Source organism: Ruditapes philippinarum, unplaced genomic scaffold (genome assembly GCF_026571515.1).
Source record: "Ruditapes philippinarum isolate M1 unplaced genomic scaffold, ASM2657151v2 ctg1837_1_1_1_1, whole genome shotgun sequence".
Taxonomy (NCBI): domain Eukaryota; kingdom Metazoa; phylum Mollusca; class Bivalvia; order Venerida; family Veneridae; genus Ruditapes; species Ruditapes philippinarum.
The window spans coordinates 103,414-119,450 of record NW_026865453.1 but is presented as its reverse complement, the minus strand read 5'-3'; the positions used below and the strand labels follow the sequence as shown (position 1 = coordinate 119,450).

At 34.0% G+C, this 16,037-nt stretch overlaps 1 protein-coding gene across 1 annotated transcript; it reads left to right on the top strand.

Annotated features, from left to right (window-relative positions):
- The first annotated feature begins 569 nt into the window (after positions 1 to 569).
- Positions 570 to 15,739, top strand: LOC132729088 (frataxin, mitochondrial-like). The gene is made up of 5 exons (XM_060714831.1): positions 570 to 702; positions 4,924 to 5,027; positions 5,967 to 6,084; positions 6,841 to 6,938; positions 12,379 to 15,739. The coding sequence occupies exons 1-5, from the start codon at positions 610 to 612 to the stop codon at positions 12,521 to 12,523; spliced, it is 558 nt and encodes a 185-aa protein (XP_060570814.1). The 5' UTR covers positions 570 to 609; the 3' UTR covers positions 12,524 to 15,739.
- The last annotated feature ends 298 nt before the right edge of the window (positions 15,740 to 16,037 follow it).

Below are 16,037 nucleotides of genomic sequence, written 5' to 3'. Positions count from 1 at the left end.
TGAGTAAGGGGACCAGAATTCATTCACAGTGGCTATTCCATGGCCTTAGTTAAGGGATTCTGAGTATAGCCATATATTACCGGGTAAGAAGCTCGTGGTTTGGTTTGCTTTTTTGGTTGACCTGTTTATGTGCTTATACCATGTGAGATCATTTGATATATATTTGAGTCAATTTGACCGAATTGTTACCAGTCCTCTAGAATAGTTCCAAGACTTAGAGAATAAAGTAGTTGGTATCGAATGTTTCCTTCTTATGATATGGATTACTTGATATTTGAATCATTCAGGGTTGAACTCTTGTTCAATCCAACACCCACTTTTCTGAGGTATTTAAATCTTTTTCAAGAGTTTCAGGTTAGGGTAATTTAGTATCCTTAAGTACCATCCTAGTAGTATCATCAGCAAATAGACCGACTTTTGAAAGTGACATACATAGGGTCCTATCAAGTATATGAAATTATTTTTACTAATGGTTTATTTGTCAATATTTACGGATTTACATAATTTAGTATGTGACATTATTATCCCAAAGGACCGAAGATGACAAAGATATTTTAGCAGTTCGTGCTTACTTTATATAAATTTTTGACAACAACAACAACAACAAAAATGTTGCGACTGAAGTTTAAGCCGATTTCATGGTCTAGAGTCGTTTACAAAATAAGAAAATCCGTTACAGAAAAGACATATAGTACAATAGCGGTACTCACATTTGCTTTTTAGATACTTTTCTTTATCTAGTTCTTTACTTTCACGGTTTTCATATTAAGTCTAGTAATCGGATAGTTACGGTATCTGGACGTTTCACCCTCAAAACCCTGGTCTTTTCGGTACCTTATTTAAATTTGATAGATGTAAAGTAAATACAATTATGAGTTATAATATTATATATAACTCATAATTGCAAAGACATTATATTTATGTTATAAAGAAGATTTTTTTTGTCTCAAGGTGATTCCGCTTTGTCAGCCATGTTTGTTTTCACTAAGTGGGTCCAAAGTGAAAGTAGGCCAAAATTCATATAACAACAAAGCTCACAATGAAGAATGATGAACCATTTGAAAGTACACTTCCATGTCTAATATTGTTGTAATTCCGCTTTGTCAGCCATGTTTGTTTTTTTTTTTTTTGTCCAAAGTGAAAGTAGGCCAAAATTCATATAACAACAAAGCTCACAATGTAAAATGATGAACCATTTGAAAGTACACTGCCAGGTCTATGTTTTAACCCTTTCCCACATGAGCATATTGTGAAAAATGGCCATTTTCAGTGAAAAGCCTCCTGTTACAAGTTCAAACTGCTATGAAACTATGAAAAATGCTTCAATACTAATCAAACTTGGCACAAATGTTGACTGGACCATTGCCTTTGTAAGGACATGCTCAGTCTTAAATTTCCTGTTAACCGTGGCAACGAGGGGATATCTCAAAATTGCCAAAAATCACTATTTTGCCTCGATTTTTTCAAAATTTATTTCAAAGTGCTGCAACTTCTCAAGGGATTGAGATAGAGTCAAAGGCTTTTCAACGTTGGTTACACATTACCTGGGGTCATTTTCAGCCTCTCACAAGTCCAAAATTTTCTTGGCGATGAGGGGGACTCCGCCCCCTTCAAACCCCCCAAACAGAAGGGGGCACATCCCCCTTCTGGCAACCCCCTGATGTATCTTCTGGATGGGGGGGGGGGGCGGCACCGAAAAAGTGCTCACTTTTTTTAGCAACATTTCTCAAACGAAAACGTGTTTTGGGCCCAAATAGGACATTTTTTCACTATTTCAGGCCTAAAAAGGGGGGGGGGGTAGAAAGTGCGTTGTTTCGCGTATATATGAGGTAAAGGGTTAATGACTATTATAAACAAAAATAAAAATGATAACAATAAGAATATTTACCTTGAATTTCTGAAGACCAAGTACAATTTGTGCACATTTCATGAATGGCAAAATCGCCTTAAATACAAATATCCTGGCTTCTTATGTTTTATACATGTGAAATTTTTCAATGTTCAAGAGGAAGAATTAGCTTCAAAAAGAGGGAGATTTTTTAATGGATAATAGACGTAGAAGGAATATTGAAATGAAAAAGAGGGATTTCAGATTCTTATTTTTTTAAAAACACCCCTTATTCTAAGAACAAATTCAATATTTAAAAATTTTACAGGAGAAAGAGGGAGTCTCTCGCTTAAATAGGGAGAGTTCACATGTATGAATACAGTACATTATTGGAAACTTCCCAGTGAAAATAATTATTAATGGTGGGATAGTTTATATCATGGAGCTATATGTCTGTGTTTATATGTGATAGAATTACTGGCTATATATATCTACATGTATATTTGCATAAATATATTTTTATTATCAAATTTTAAAATAGCTCATTTAAATTATAAAAGGATATTGTTTATAATATTTTGTTATATATAAGAACAGATTATTTTTTAAAAAACACCCCTTATTCTTTATCTATATATATTTATTAGTACCAGTCAGGGCTACAGATAACATTTTGTATATATTGGGTGATTACCCCTTGTTTTGTGATTTATTGGGTTTTTAGCTCGACTTTTCTATGAAAAGGGGAGCTATCCTTCTCGCCCCGGCGTCGGCGTTGGCGTCACACCTTGGTTAAGTTTTTCGTACCACCCCACTTTATTTCAGAAGTATTACAAGTATGGCTTTGAAACTTACCATACTTGTTCACCATCATAACCTCCATCTACAGACAAGAGTACATAACTCTGTCAAGGTTTTTGACAGAATTATGGCCCTTTTTTGACTTAGAAAGTGTATTGAGCTTGGTTAAGTTTTTTGTACCACCTCACTTTATTTCAAAACCATTGGAGGTATTGCTTTGAAACTGACCATACTTGTTTACCATCACGACCTTCATCAACAGACAAGAGGACATAACTCTGTCAAGGTTTTTGACAGAATTATGCCCTTTTTGACTTAGAAAATACATTGAATATGGGTAAAATCCACTTATTGCCTTAACCCTTTGAGATATTGCTTTGAAACTTTTAATGCTATTTCACATCATTACCCCATCTGTACGCAAGAGAAGGTAACTCTGTCAAGGATTTGTTTTAAAAATTAAGGCCTTTTATCGACTTAGAATCTTGGTTAAGTTTTTAGTACCAGTCCACTTTTTGACTGAACTGTTTGAGATATTAATTTGAAAGTTGGAATACTTGTTTACAATCATGATTCCCAAACATGTCCAGGAGAAGGTAATTCTGTCAAAGATTTTATTTGAATTATGGCCCTTAACTGTCAATGTTTTGTATTATAGGCAAGCACTAAAAAAGTCGAGCGCGCTGTCTTACGGACAGCTCTTGTTTCTATTTTCTTAGAGTTATTTCTGTATTTTTTACCCTACCCTCTCTAACCAATTTGGGTTTTAAAGCACAAGTTCATGTATTCTACCCAAAATTTCTGACCTTCATTGTAGACTGTTGTAGGTTTTGTATGGTAATAAAAAGCTACTAGCTACTTTGCTTTATGGTTTATTGACCTAGGAGATTTCCAAGCTGCCTGATATAATTTAAAGGTTAAAACAGTCTGAACAGATCTGCCTGATGTACAGCGTTAAGTATAATTTACGTCATTACGCACCAGTTCCAATGTAGTTTGCATAAATAAGAATTTATTTACTTTTTCTTACCCTTAGTTATTATTTCTATTGCGTTTTTTTTGACATTTTAATTGGGTAATTACCTAAATACCCATGTTATCTGCAGCCCTGGCACCTTTATAAAGGTGTTACTCATACTCTTTAGCAAGTAGTGAAAATTTGTTGAGGAATGTATCCAGAAGGACTGGGAACGATATGCCAATGGTGAAATTGACAGTGCTATGAAAGTCTTACATTAGAGCTGTCATTGATTCAGTGCAAAGCATATCAACGATATATCGATATCAAGTGACTAAAATCAACGATACACCGATATATCGATAATATCTTATACTCACTTGTCTGTCATTCACTTTCATACCTGTTTCAATGATTTCAGTCAAAAACATGTTCTGTACAGTGTCTTGTCCACTGCATGATTTTTTCCAGACAATATTTTTTATCACCATTGCTATGAAATAATTCCACTATATAACAAAAGCATAACATTAGATATAAATAATTGTTTCTGCATATATTTTGGGTGAATTGTATAATTTCTAGACATTTAATTTATAAGTCAAAAGTATCGATTTTTTTAAATGTGTATCGATTATTGATCGACAAAAAAATATCAACGATACATCGATATTGTCGATATCGATGACAGCTCTATCTTACATACTATTTAACATTTGTATGGAACTGCTGAGTATTCCATTTAAACTATTAATAAAAATCTATTAAAATAAAAAATCATACATTTTTGGCATATTTGGCATTTTTTATTACAACAAAAATGTCATATTTTAATATTAGTAATTACAAAATTATGACTCAAATATGTTTTCAAAAAAATGGCTGTTTTCATTGAAAAGCCTCCTGTTACAAGTTCAAACTGAAACTGTATAAAAATACTTCAATACTGATCAAACTTGGCACAAATGTTGACTGGATCATAGCCTGCTCAATCTTAAATTTCCTGTTACCATGGCAACTGGGGGACATTTCAAAATTGCCAAAAATCATATTTTTGCATTGATTTTTTCATCAAAAGTGATCTCAAAGTGCTGCAACTTCTCAATGGATTGAGATATAGTCAAAAGCTTTTCAGCGTTGGTTACGTTAAGATTGACCTTAGCCATTTTTTAGCCTCTCACAAGTTCAAAATTTTCTTGGTGATGAGGGGGCTGCTGACCCCCTTCAGTAAATTTGATACTTTTATTTCCGATATATGACCACAAGCCAATACACAAATACAGAATATACATTCAAATGATACATTAAAATGTTATGAAAATATTTTCTTTTTTAGTTAAATCGAGTTGATGTCAGTAAGTTACATGGACGAGTTGAGTTGCGTGTACCTTCTATCAGCTGTCTGGACAAATGTAGGAGATATTTTTCCTCTGATGTACTGTAAGTACTTTGAAGTATATTGTTCAGAATGAATAGTCTTATATGATGCAGGTTTTAAATTCTTTATATATTCAAAAATGAGTTGTTAAGTTGAAAAGATCTGGATATTATTTTACAGAAATTAATCAAATGATTCTTGGGTGATCATCTACCAACATTGTTCAAATGATAAAAAGAAAAGAAGAAAAAAAGATGGGGAGGCATATAGTTTTTGAATATCCATCCTTCCATCATTCCGCCTTTTGTGTTTAGTCCATTGTCAATTATGGATGGATGTTTTAATAATTTTACATACATGTGGAGTACATTTAGACAATGTAATGTGCTAAAGATCCAGGTCTCTAGCTCAAAGGTTAAGGTTATACTTTTAACATCATAGGAAATATTTCATATAAGTTCATTGATGTTCATGTCCAGTTACCAAATTTGTCATTTGTTTGAAAAATTCTATGCATTAATATGTTGGACATGATGAGTATGTACCATGCATAAGAATTAGATCTCTAACTCTTAGGTCAAGATCACAATTATATGTCAAAAGTCATAATAGTAATGGAAATAAGTAATAAAGGTACACTGATGGTCGTACTCTGTAAACCCCCATCCCCCTCCCAACCCCATCCCCAAGCTCAATGAAAGTTATATACATTTTGCATGACCCATAATACTGGAGTGGAATTTGAAGAAAATATGTAAGTCCTTTGTGAAATTTATTGAATGGAAATCTTTCATACAAAATATCTCTGAGAGTTTCAATGTTTTAGTAAATTTGATATCATTTACTAAGAAGTTCATCAATTTTAAGCAAGTTAATTTCTTCACATTTACTTAAAATCAAGTTTTACAAATCTGATTTATTTCATTACACAAGACTAGATCAGCAAGGCTATACCCTTCATTTATTTCAATATATTATTACAGTTACTACATTATTTTCAGGTTAAGTGAATCAGAGTATGAAGTATTAGCAGATGAGACTCTTGACTCACTAACTGAAATGTTTGAAGATTTACCTGACAAGTTTGAATTGGATCCAGATTATGATGTAACTTTCAATGTAAGTACAAATGTATTTTGAATTTGTCCTAGACTTTCTTAAATTGTTTTATTACCTGATACCTTATATAAATGTAATTTGGTATTTTTTACTGTTTTCTGAAATTCTAAAGCAAACTGGTGACAGGTCAATAGTTTTGACGTCATAAAGGATTCCACCTTGAAGCATACATCGATCTTGATCATAAACCAGATGTGACGTGACATAGTTAAAAGATTGATAATTGAGAAATTTTAATTATAAACATATTTGCAAAACTATTTTCTTGTTCCTTTTTTCTGCTGCAAGTACTGTTAAAACATTAATTGATCAGGTAATAAAACAGTTAGTTCATTTGTGATTTGGGAACAGTCAAAAAGTTGTCCCTCAGTGTCAGGGAAAGTGTTTTGAACTGTTGAACAGTTAAAAAACTATCCCTTCCACCTCGGGCCAACAGTTTGACTGTTCCCAAATCACATATGAAATAACTGTATACTGTTAAATTTGGCGTAAACCCCCCCCCCCCCCCCCTCAAGAAAAATAGGTAATCATTAAACAGGCTTTGCAGATGGTCCTGAACGACAATCAGTAAATTATATTTCAAACCTTTCAGGTTAATAATTTTTTTCTCCATCAATACACTAGGACAGTGTGTCATATTCAATGATACTGCGTAAAGGAATTTAATGAAAATTTCATAATTTATTAGTAATGAAATAATATGTATGATTACATTCTTACTTGTATATATAAATATGTATGTGTTTTTGCTTTCAGAGTGGTGTTTTAACAGTGAAAATAGGCGGTAACTGGGGAACATATGTTATCAACAAACAGACTCCAAACAAACAGATATGGTTCTCTTCTCCTATTAGGTCATCATTCTATAACTTTCTTCCATTTTGGTTTTAGTTTTTCAAAGAATAATTTCTAGCTCTTGTTACAGGCAGATTATCATTCCTGTTGCCCTCCAGAAACTTTAACATCAGCCATTATCTTTTATTTCTTAATGGAATGTCTTAATACTTTGATACAACAACTCTTTGGACAAGATCTTCAAGTAGTCCAGATTGAACTTGACCTTGATCTATAAATAACCTTGAAGGTCAAATTATTGTACATGTAATCGACCAAGTTATTACATAAATTAGCTATAACTTTGTACTTGATGCATGAATTGTCTTCATACTTGTGTCAACAGTCCTGAGGACAAAACAGTAAAGAAGATTTAATTAACTATAATTGGCTATAACTTTGTTTTCTTTGAATGGATGGTCTCCACAGGAAGATACAAAAATCCTTTTTACAAGACCTTCAAGTAGACCAAATAGATTATGACCTTTACTCATCAATGACCTTAAAGGTCAAGCTACTGAATTTTGACTTGACGATTATTATCACCAGAGTGATTACACAATGATCAGGGATAGAGAAGCTATGTGAATCGGCGCTATTTACGTCCGGACGGTCTCTGTACCGTAATCCTCGTGATGCGGGTCCGTCTGTCCAGTCCTGTTCCGTCTTCCGGAAACTTAATTGTGCGCTTTAAATGACCATACTCCAATCATATAACGCACATAGAAGCAATAATATGCATCCAGAAGCGTTCACAGAAATTTCCTTCTGTGTCACGCGTGTAAGTGATGATTGGCTCCAAAGAAGTTAATTCACATGCAGTAAACTTACTGGTGGTTCTCATCTTACGATATCCAAGAACCGACAAAACTTTAAATTATTCTAATCTATATTTAAAAAAACCATAATGAGGCTAAGAAGCGATACGAGTTAAATTGCAATGACAATACTTCTATGTGTAGTAAGCTCTTGCATGTCAACGAGGAGTTATGCCTGTTACAAGCCAAGATACAAAGAAGCACTAACAGCATGGGACGCGTCCAGAGATAAAATCTAAGCCATCGCGCCATCGAATATGAGTAGAAGGTCATTGATTTTCCCTAAGTTACAAATCACCGCAGGTAAATCAAAAGTCGCATGTAAACAAATCCTATAGTAACAATCCACCGAGTAATTTAAACAATAACAAATATTAAACTAATGTAAAAGCATACTGTGTAAACAGACCTATGAAATAAGACAAGAAATAAGCCACGTAAAGAACAGAAAGAAGGGGTAGCGTAATAGAAAGGATTCGACTTGTAAAAACTTCCTCCAGTGTTTCAGGATCGGTTTCATGAGATAAACCAAATCTAATCTATAGATAAGTTAATCATTAAATTCTTGTAGCATATACGCTGTAGTAATTGTTTCAGTAAATAGAAGGAAATGACCCTGCTCGTCCGTATGTCAATAAATTATAGGACAACCTCCTGAGACACCATGCAATTGGTCATATTGAATTCATCAATCTGCTATAATAAGTGGTTTATCTCACTATAACCCTGGTAGATCATAGTATAACCACAACCAGCTTTAAAACTTAAAAAAGTGTTATTCTTTCTAAACTCTTATAAATGGATCTGACGCCCAACATCAGTAACGGGTTTAGGACGTGAGAAATTTTAAAATGATCAGTTTGCTAGTCTAAAGTTCAATATGCTCACGTAAGTGATAAATATTAGCTCAATATAATTTGTTATGAATCATACTATCTCAGTCCTACGAATGAATGCTACTTGAGATGTGTAGTTTAACTACCACTCTGTGTGCCATTATTGAACTTATATACATTAACCATAGTGAAGTTGGTCAAAAAATATTTGCGCACAAGACACCCGGGAAGGTAACAGATTGTGCACTATGGAACACTAATATACTATAATAATAAACAATATTAAATATCAAAGTAAAAAAACAGCTTCTTTACACAGTAAAGCGGGAGCCGAAAGTAGGAGCTACCTAAGCTACTGTAAATGCTATAGTTAGATGAAGCAATGCAGACACATGACTATTCTTAGAGTGATACGTGCTCATACCACTAGAGTTTCTATCTACAATTTACAAAGCCCCTATGGTGTTTCCAGAATCTGGCGCCGCCCGGGCGGGAGATCAAATTGATAATTCTCCCATTAAATATGCATAAGTCTAAGTTACAAATTAAATAACATCTTAAGAGATGAAATCTTCACTTATTAACAAGAACCAATTTAAAGAACCTATAAGCTTTGGATAGTGTTGGCAAAATGAAGAAAAGTCTTCTAGATAAGCATGAGTTCCTAGTCCAGAAACCTTTAAAAATAAACCAGAAACTCTTCGAAAATTATAGTAGATATTGAAGCATTGACTAAATGAGGATCTCGAAAATGTAGTACTGCTTCACAGACACCTCTAATAGAACCGGAGATACATAGAGTATTATCTCCTACTATTCATCAGCATATATTAGCTTAGACTACTATGACAATGAATTTATGAAATAAATTTATCTGTGATTTCAATTAGGTAACCATTCACAAGAAGCTAGTCCTCAGAATAAACGAACTCTATAGACATCACACGTGCAATGTAAATATCATGCCCATACAATTCATTGTTGTCACTAACACACAAAGTGTCTATAACCAAGTACTTATAAGTTCAAAACTTTAAATCTAGGGCGGAAAACCTAAAGGGTTGGCGATCCCGTCCTGCAAAAAGTCATGGCGATCCCACGCCACCGGCGCGAGCCTAGCATTTAAGATATTTTCCAACTGTCAGTATCATGTGATTAGAATCTTAAAATTACTGTTCAATAGAGAGAGAATAACTTTGTAAATCTAAGTTCAAGATAACGCCATGAAAGATGGTAGACGCCCTCTAGAATAATACCTCCTATAGGCTTTAGTAGAAACATCTTTTACTCCACTACCTGAGTGTCTACCAAGTTTTGTTCAATAATAGCAAAAGCTCTGCTGGTAGTCAGCACATATGATTCATCACGAGCCCTCATGAATCGTAAGTCAAGGAGACTTTCCCTCAGTAAAAAAATGTATAACAACCACAAGTGAAAGACACTATAGAGTAAGCCACAAAAATCTCTAAAAGAGCTGCCAACTCAACTCATTCACAAGCAACTCAAAGAAGCAGTAGAAGCTAAGATCATAATTTAGCAACTAGAAATAACTTGTTTACAAGTAGCTCAATAAATAGCTTGTTGACCTGATAACTATCTGCTAAAGTCCTCGCTCACCACAACACACCAAAAACATAAGCTCCCTGCAGGACGTGTCGAACATATCTGGAGACCCCCTTGCCACCGGAGAGTACAATGGAGTCAGGTCATATGGCAACTGTCCCAGCATTATTTACAGGATCAAACTGCAGCGGCTGAGTCTAAAATTCGATATCGACCCTCATTGACTCTAGAGTCTGATGATTAGGGCTTTCCTAAGTGCCATAAATATGCAAAAACTAATTATAAACATCTATCTATTCCATAGGAATAAAAACAAGATCCAATAGGTACACTAATGAGATGTCTTTAAAAGATTATTCACTATAATGTCTGAATCACTAACGAAGTCGTCCTATAGAAGTACCAATAAATATATCTGGACTCAAAAGAGGTTCATATAGTTATATATTATTCATCATGATATAATAACTCGCTCCACGAATGCCATAGACCCAAGTATGAAAAAGCTACCGATTCACAACTCTACCAGAATTCACTCAAGAATAATTTAGCAAAAACAGTGGATAGAATACATAAATAGTTGACTTATGTAACAAGCGTCTATTATATGTAGAGTAGAAGTAGAACTGAAGATATGCGTTAGTATACAGAACTAATAAGTACACTTAATGTGAACATCTTACATACTTACTAAATAGACACCAAAAATGATCTAGAACTTAGAGAACGAAGTTAGCTCGAAAACATCTTGATGCGGTGCGCTTTGCTAACCAAGTCGCGTCTGCCAAATAAACCCAAGATACAAATATAGACCTGCCAGCGTCAGAGCCCAAAATTTTTGTCCCCAAGGCCGGCTTTTGATGTTGGTTTATGATTTTGAACAAACTGGAGCACCCATAAGATGTTTCATGCTAACAATCCCTACTATATTGATAATTAGGACATACAATAATGTCAGTACAAAGTGGGGGCAATATAACAGTAGAGTGAGCGACCTCAGGGCCATCATGGCCCTCTTGTTGCTATAATTGGCTATAACTTTGTTATTTTTTAAATGGATTGTCTTCATACTGGTACACACCTTCATTAAGTACAATGTTCTAAAGAAGATCAATCTCAGTTTTACATTGACTCATAATTGACCTTGTCCATCAAGGTCAAACTATTTTTATTTTACTGTTTATTGCTAAAATTATCTATAATTCTGTAAGTATTGAATGGATTCTCTTCATACTTGGGCTAAACATTGGGACAAGACATTACAGAAAATTTATTTGAACTTGACCTTTATTGGACCTTGGCACTAAAGGTCAAATATGTGAATTTAGCTACTATTGGCCATATCTTTGTTATTTATGGATTTGATATGTAATTATGCTAAATTACACTTAGGAAGCTATCCAGCTAGCGTACAGAACGTCGTAGGTTCTACTCAGGTGCCAGTTTGATCCTGTAAAAATAATGCTGGAAAGTTGCCATATGACCTATATTGTATTGTGAAGTTAAACCCAATTGAATATGTTGGGGGGGGGGGGGGTTCAGCAGAATTCAGGTCAAAGTTTTTAGTCTTAAACAAGTATTTGTTCAAAATTATGATCTTTATGGTGTGTGGCAGCTGTAAACATTGCACTGTACTTCACTTGTGTTGTTATATTTTTTCTGGTCCTTCACGATAATTAAATCAAGCACAATAAGTGCTGTAAATTGAGTACAACTCAACCTGGTACTAGGGGGCATCACGGATGTTGCACTTTTTCAGTATCCTCATGTACAGACTCAGTCAAACCAAATCTGCAATTTTCCTGTATTTCTGTTGCTTATAATGCTTCTGAGGGATCGACCTTTTTCCAGATTAGTATTTTTACTGTGTTAGTGAAAAGATTTTGCATATTATCAGGGAGAGATTGTTATGGGACTTGTATGGTTAAATGACCATTTAATTACTAACACTTTCAGAGCTAGGAAAATATTCTGTGAATGAATTATCAGTTGGTTTATTAATGTCTTTGTCCAATACTATTCTTGATGCATTTATATGTCCAATTTATTATCAATTAAGAAATAAATTACTTGAGTGTTGTTTTTTTTAAAGTTTTTTAGGCTTTGGTTCAAGTTTAAACCCTGGCCAGCCTGCATTTCCATTCCAGTCTAGTTAAGTATTGTAATATCTGGGTCACTTTAATTAATGATATAATGCTAATTGCTTTAGTCAGTGATATCAATGTTTTTTTTGTTGTTTTCAGCGGCCCAAAGAGATACGACTTTGTAGAAGGGATATGGTTGTATAATCATGATGGCAGTAAACTTCATGATCTACTAAATGAGGAAATCTCACAAGCTATAAACCATCATATAGACTTCACAATCTGCTCTTATGGAAAAAGATAGATGCCTTATTTCTTACCAGTTTAATTGGTGTCATATTTTTAATAAATTGTTCATTTTCATTTGACATGCTGTACATGTTTCCTGTTTTAAGCTTATATTTGAATATTTTGTATGAAAGTACAAGATTGCCAAAGGTTTATTTAATATTTGACAAGTAGAATTGCATAGTGGACGTCTACAAAAATTATATAAATTGTCAAAATCGGTTCCAGCACATTGGGACCTAGACTAACAAAATAATCATGTTTTTAAAATTTTCACCACACCGGCACTAAATTGCCCAGAGCATAGAGATTTGATAACACCTTAAAGTGCGTAGGTGGTTAATATTGGTCTGACCCCAGGGTCAGTTAGTGAATATAAACTTACAATTGAGTTGAATTGTGAAAAAATTGCATTGCTCAGAGTTTATATATTATGACATCTGAGGGTTCATTCTCCTATATAATACCATTAGTACACAATTTCTACAACAGCAATTTAGACATCATTTACATTATATATTTTTGTATACATGAAACGTCCAACCTGGGAGTAAGTATTCATTGAACCTTTTTATTAAACACACTTTCTGTCTTTGCTTGGAATGGATGTATTTGGCTAATTTCATGTCTGTTTACAACAGTTAGCTTTCATTTTAATCTTTGTATTGTTTAACCTCGGTGATAGTTTAACATTAGGATTTGTATTATGATGCGGATTGTTTAACCTCGGTGATAGTTTAACATTAGGATTTGTATTATGATGCGGATTGTTTTACGGGCTCTCTTATTTTAACTGCACATGTGTATCGGCTCTGACCTGGCTCCCTAACATGCACTGTACATGTTTATCGACTCATCTACGGCTCCTTTACATATACTGTCCATGTGCTCCGGCTTGGACACAGTGACTGCACAGTGACGATATAGGCTCGTAACGCCTAAAAACAGTACTAAGCAAACTGAACAGTTGTTTTCTAGATTTTCTTTCGGATGTATGCATTTTCATATTTTCTTAAAAAATTATCTTTAAATGCTAAATATCTAAATTTGAGGTATTACATTTAAACAATTTATATCTTATTTAGATACTTTAATTCTTCAAGTAATTTTTTTGTCCAGTTTTTTTGGGACATTTTTTCCAAAAATATAACTTTTTATCAATTGTAGGACTCTGTTTTTATTTCAAGGTCTTATAGTCTGTGTTGTAGACAATCTTAAATTTTATTGATACATCGTTGCACCTTGACATTCTTAATGTGTTTGTTATTTAAATAAATTATTTTAACTGTTTATTGATGGTGTAATCATTTGTGCTAAACTACATCTGTCCAGTCGGTGACATTTATTTTTAGTCACCGCAATTCATCAACAATAAAAAGACTTTGTCTGAATTTCATCAGTCTACATCTCTAGAGATTATAAACAACACAGAGAACAACATAAAATATCAGCCATAGCTTCCGCTACCATATCTACAATTTTAGATAGATTTCCCCGCCCACTTCGACGCTAGAACAATAACCCCTCAAATTTCTTAAATATTATAAGTCAACAAACCAATTAGACAAATAACAACAAGCAACACCCTGTGCTTGCATCACAGTATACATGTCTGGCATATACGCATTTCCTGTAAGACCTCTACAATTTTGTATGTGGGGTCAAAAAATGACCCCAACCTCTGGTCCCATGTTCACTTAGCTTTAAGAATCAAGATCAAATGTCAAGATTGAAATCTTAAAGATTTTCCATTGCTGGTCCTCGTAGATCTTCTTCTCAATATTAAGTGGACTTGAAAAAGCATGCTTATGAAATATTAGAAAAAGAAATAATGATCGATAACAGTTGATCCAAACAGTGATCTTAATTCTTAAACCTAAAATTGAAGCTTATAATGATAATATTTTTCTGGTATTTCTGTTCCTAAATTTTATCCAAAAATAGGGTTGTTTTTTGTGAACCAGCAATTTGTACCTTGATTTTTTTCAAAGAAATGTTACAGTTATGTTGGTGTTCCAGTTGCCATCCCCTATGACTTTTTAAGGTCTTTGTGTATTGTCTTCAACAATCCTTGGGACAAGACCTTCAAGTAGACCAAGGTCAAAAGTCTAATTTCTGCTTGATTTTTGCTATTAGTGGCTATAACTTTGTTATTTGTAATGGATTGTCTTCAAACTTGAACAAAATAATCTTTTAGGATAGATCTTTAAGTTTATCAGACAGACCTTGACCTTCACTCATAAATGACTTTGACCTTGAAGGTCAAACTTGAAATTTTTGGGGGTTTTTTGTTGTTTTTTTTAGCTCACCTGAGCATATGCTCAGGGTGAGCTATTAGGATCACTCTTCGTCTGTCGTCCGTCGTACGTTGTCCGTTGTCCGTTCACACTTTTAAAACGACATCTCCTCTGAAACCATAAGGCAGATCATAATGAAACTTCACAGGGATGTTCCTTGTGTGAAGCTTTAACAAAGTTGTTCAAAGAATTCCATTCCATGCAGAACTCTGGTTGCCATGGCAACCAAAAGAAAAAACTTTAAATATCTTCTTCTAAAAATCCAAAAGAGCTATAGCTTAGATATTTGGCATGAAACATCTTCTAGTGATTGTCTACCAAGTTTGTTCAAATAAAAGCCCTGAGAACAAAATTGGCCCCGCCCCAAGGGGTCTTTGATTTTCCCTATATGCATAATAGTAAAAACTTAAAAAATCTTCTTTTAAATAACCCAAAGAGCTAGAGCTAAGATATTTAGCATGAAACATGTTCTAATGGATGTCTACCAAGTTTGTTCAAATAAAAGCCCTGGGGTCAAAATTGGCCCCGCCCCAGCGGGTCTTTGATTTTTCCTATTTGCATATAGTAAAAACTTAAAAAATCTTCTTTTAAATAACCCAAAGAACTAGAGCTAAGATATTTAGCATGAAACATCTTCTAATGGGTGTCTACCAAGTTTGTTCAAATAAAAGCCCTGGGGTCAAAATTGGCCCCGCCCCAGGGGGTTATTGATTTTCCTTATATGCATATAGTAAAAACTTAAAAATCTTCTTTTAAAGAACCCAAAGAGCTAGAGCTAAGATATTTAGCATGAAACATGTTCTAATGGATGTCTACCAAGTTTGTTCAAATAAAAGCCCTTGGGTCAAAATTGGCCCCGCCCCGGGGGTCATTGATTTTCCTTTTGTGTGTATATAGCAAAAACTTAAAAAATCTTCTTTGAAAAAAAAAACAAATAGCTAGAGATTAGATACTAAGCATGAAACATCTTCTTGTGAGTGTCTACAAAGTTTGTTCAAATAAAAGCCTGGGGTCAAAATTGGCCCCACCCCGGGGGTTATTTATTTTCCTTATAATTATGTGTATAGCAAAAACTTAAAAAATCTTCTTTGAAAAAACTCAAATAGCTAGAGTTTAGATATTAAGCATGAAGCATCTTCTAGTGAGTGTCTACAAAGTTTGTTCAAATAAAAGCCCTGGGGTCAAAATTGGCCCCGCTCTGGGGGACATTGATTTTCTTTATATGTGTATAGC

Excerpts from the sequence above, each read along its gene's own strand:
- LOC132729088 (XM_060714831.1), top strand. The coding sequence starts at position 610 with ATGTTGCGACTGAAGTTTAAGCCGATTTCATGGTCTAGAGTCGTTTAC. Across the intron at positions 703-4,923 it reads AGACATATAGTACAATAGCG|TTAAATCGAGTTGATGTCAG; the intron begins GTACTCACATTT and ends TTTCTTTTTTAG. Across the intron at positions 6,085-6,840 it reads ATTATGATGTAACTTTCAAT|AGTGGTGTTTTAACAGTGAA; the intron begins GTAAGTACAAAT and ends TTTTGCTTTCAG.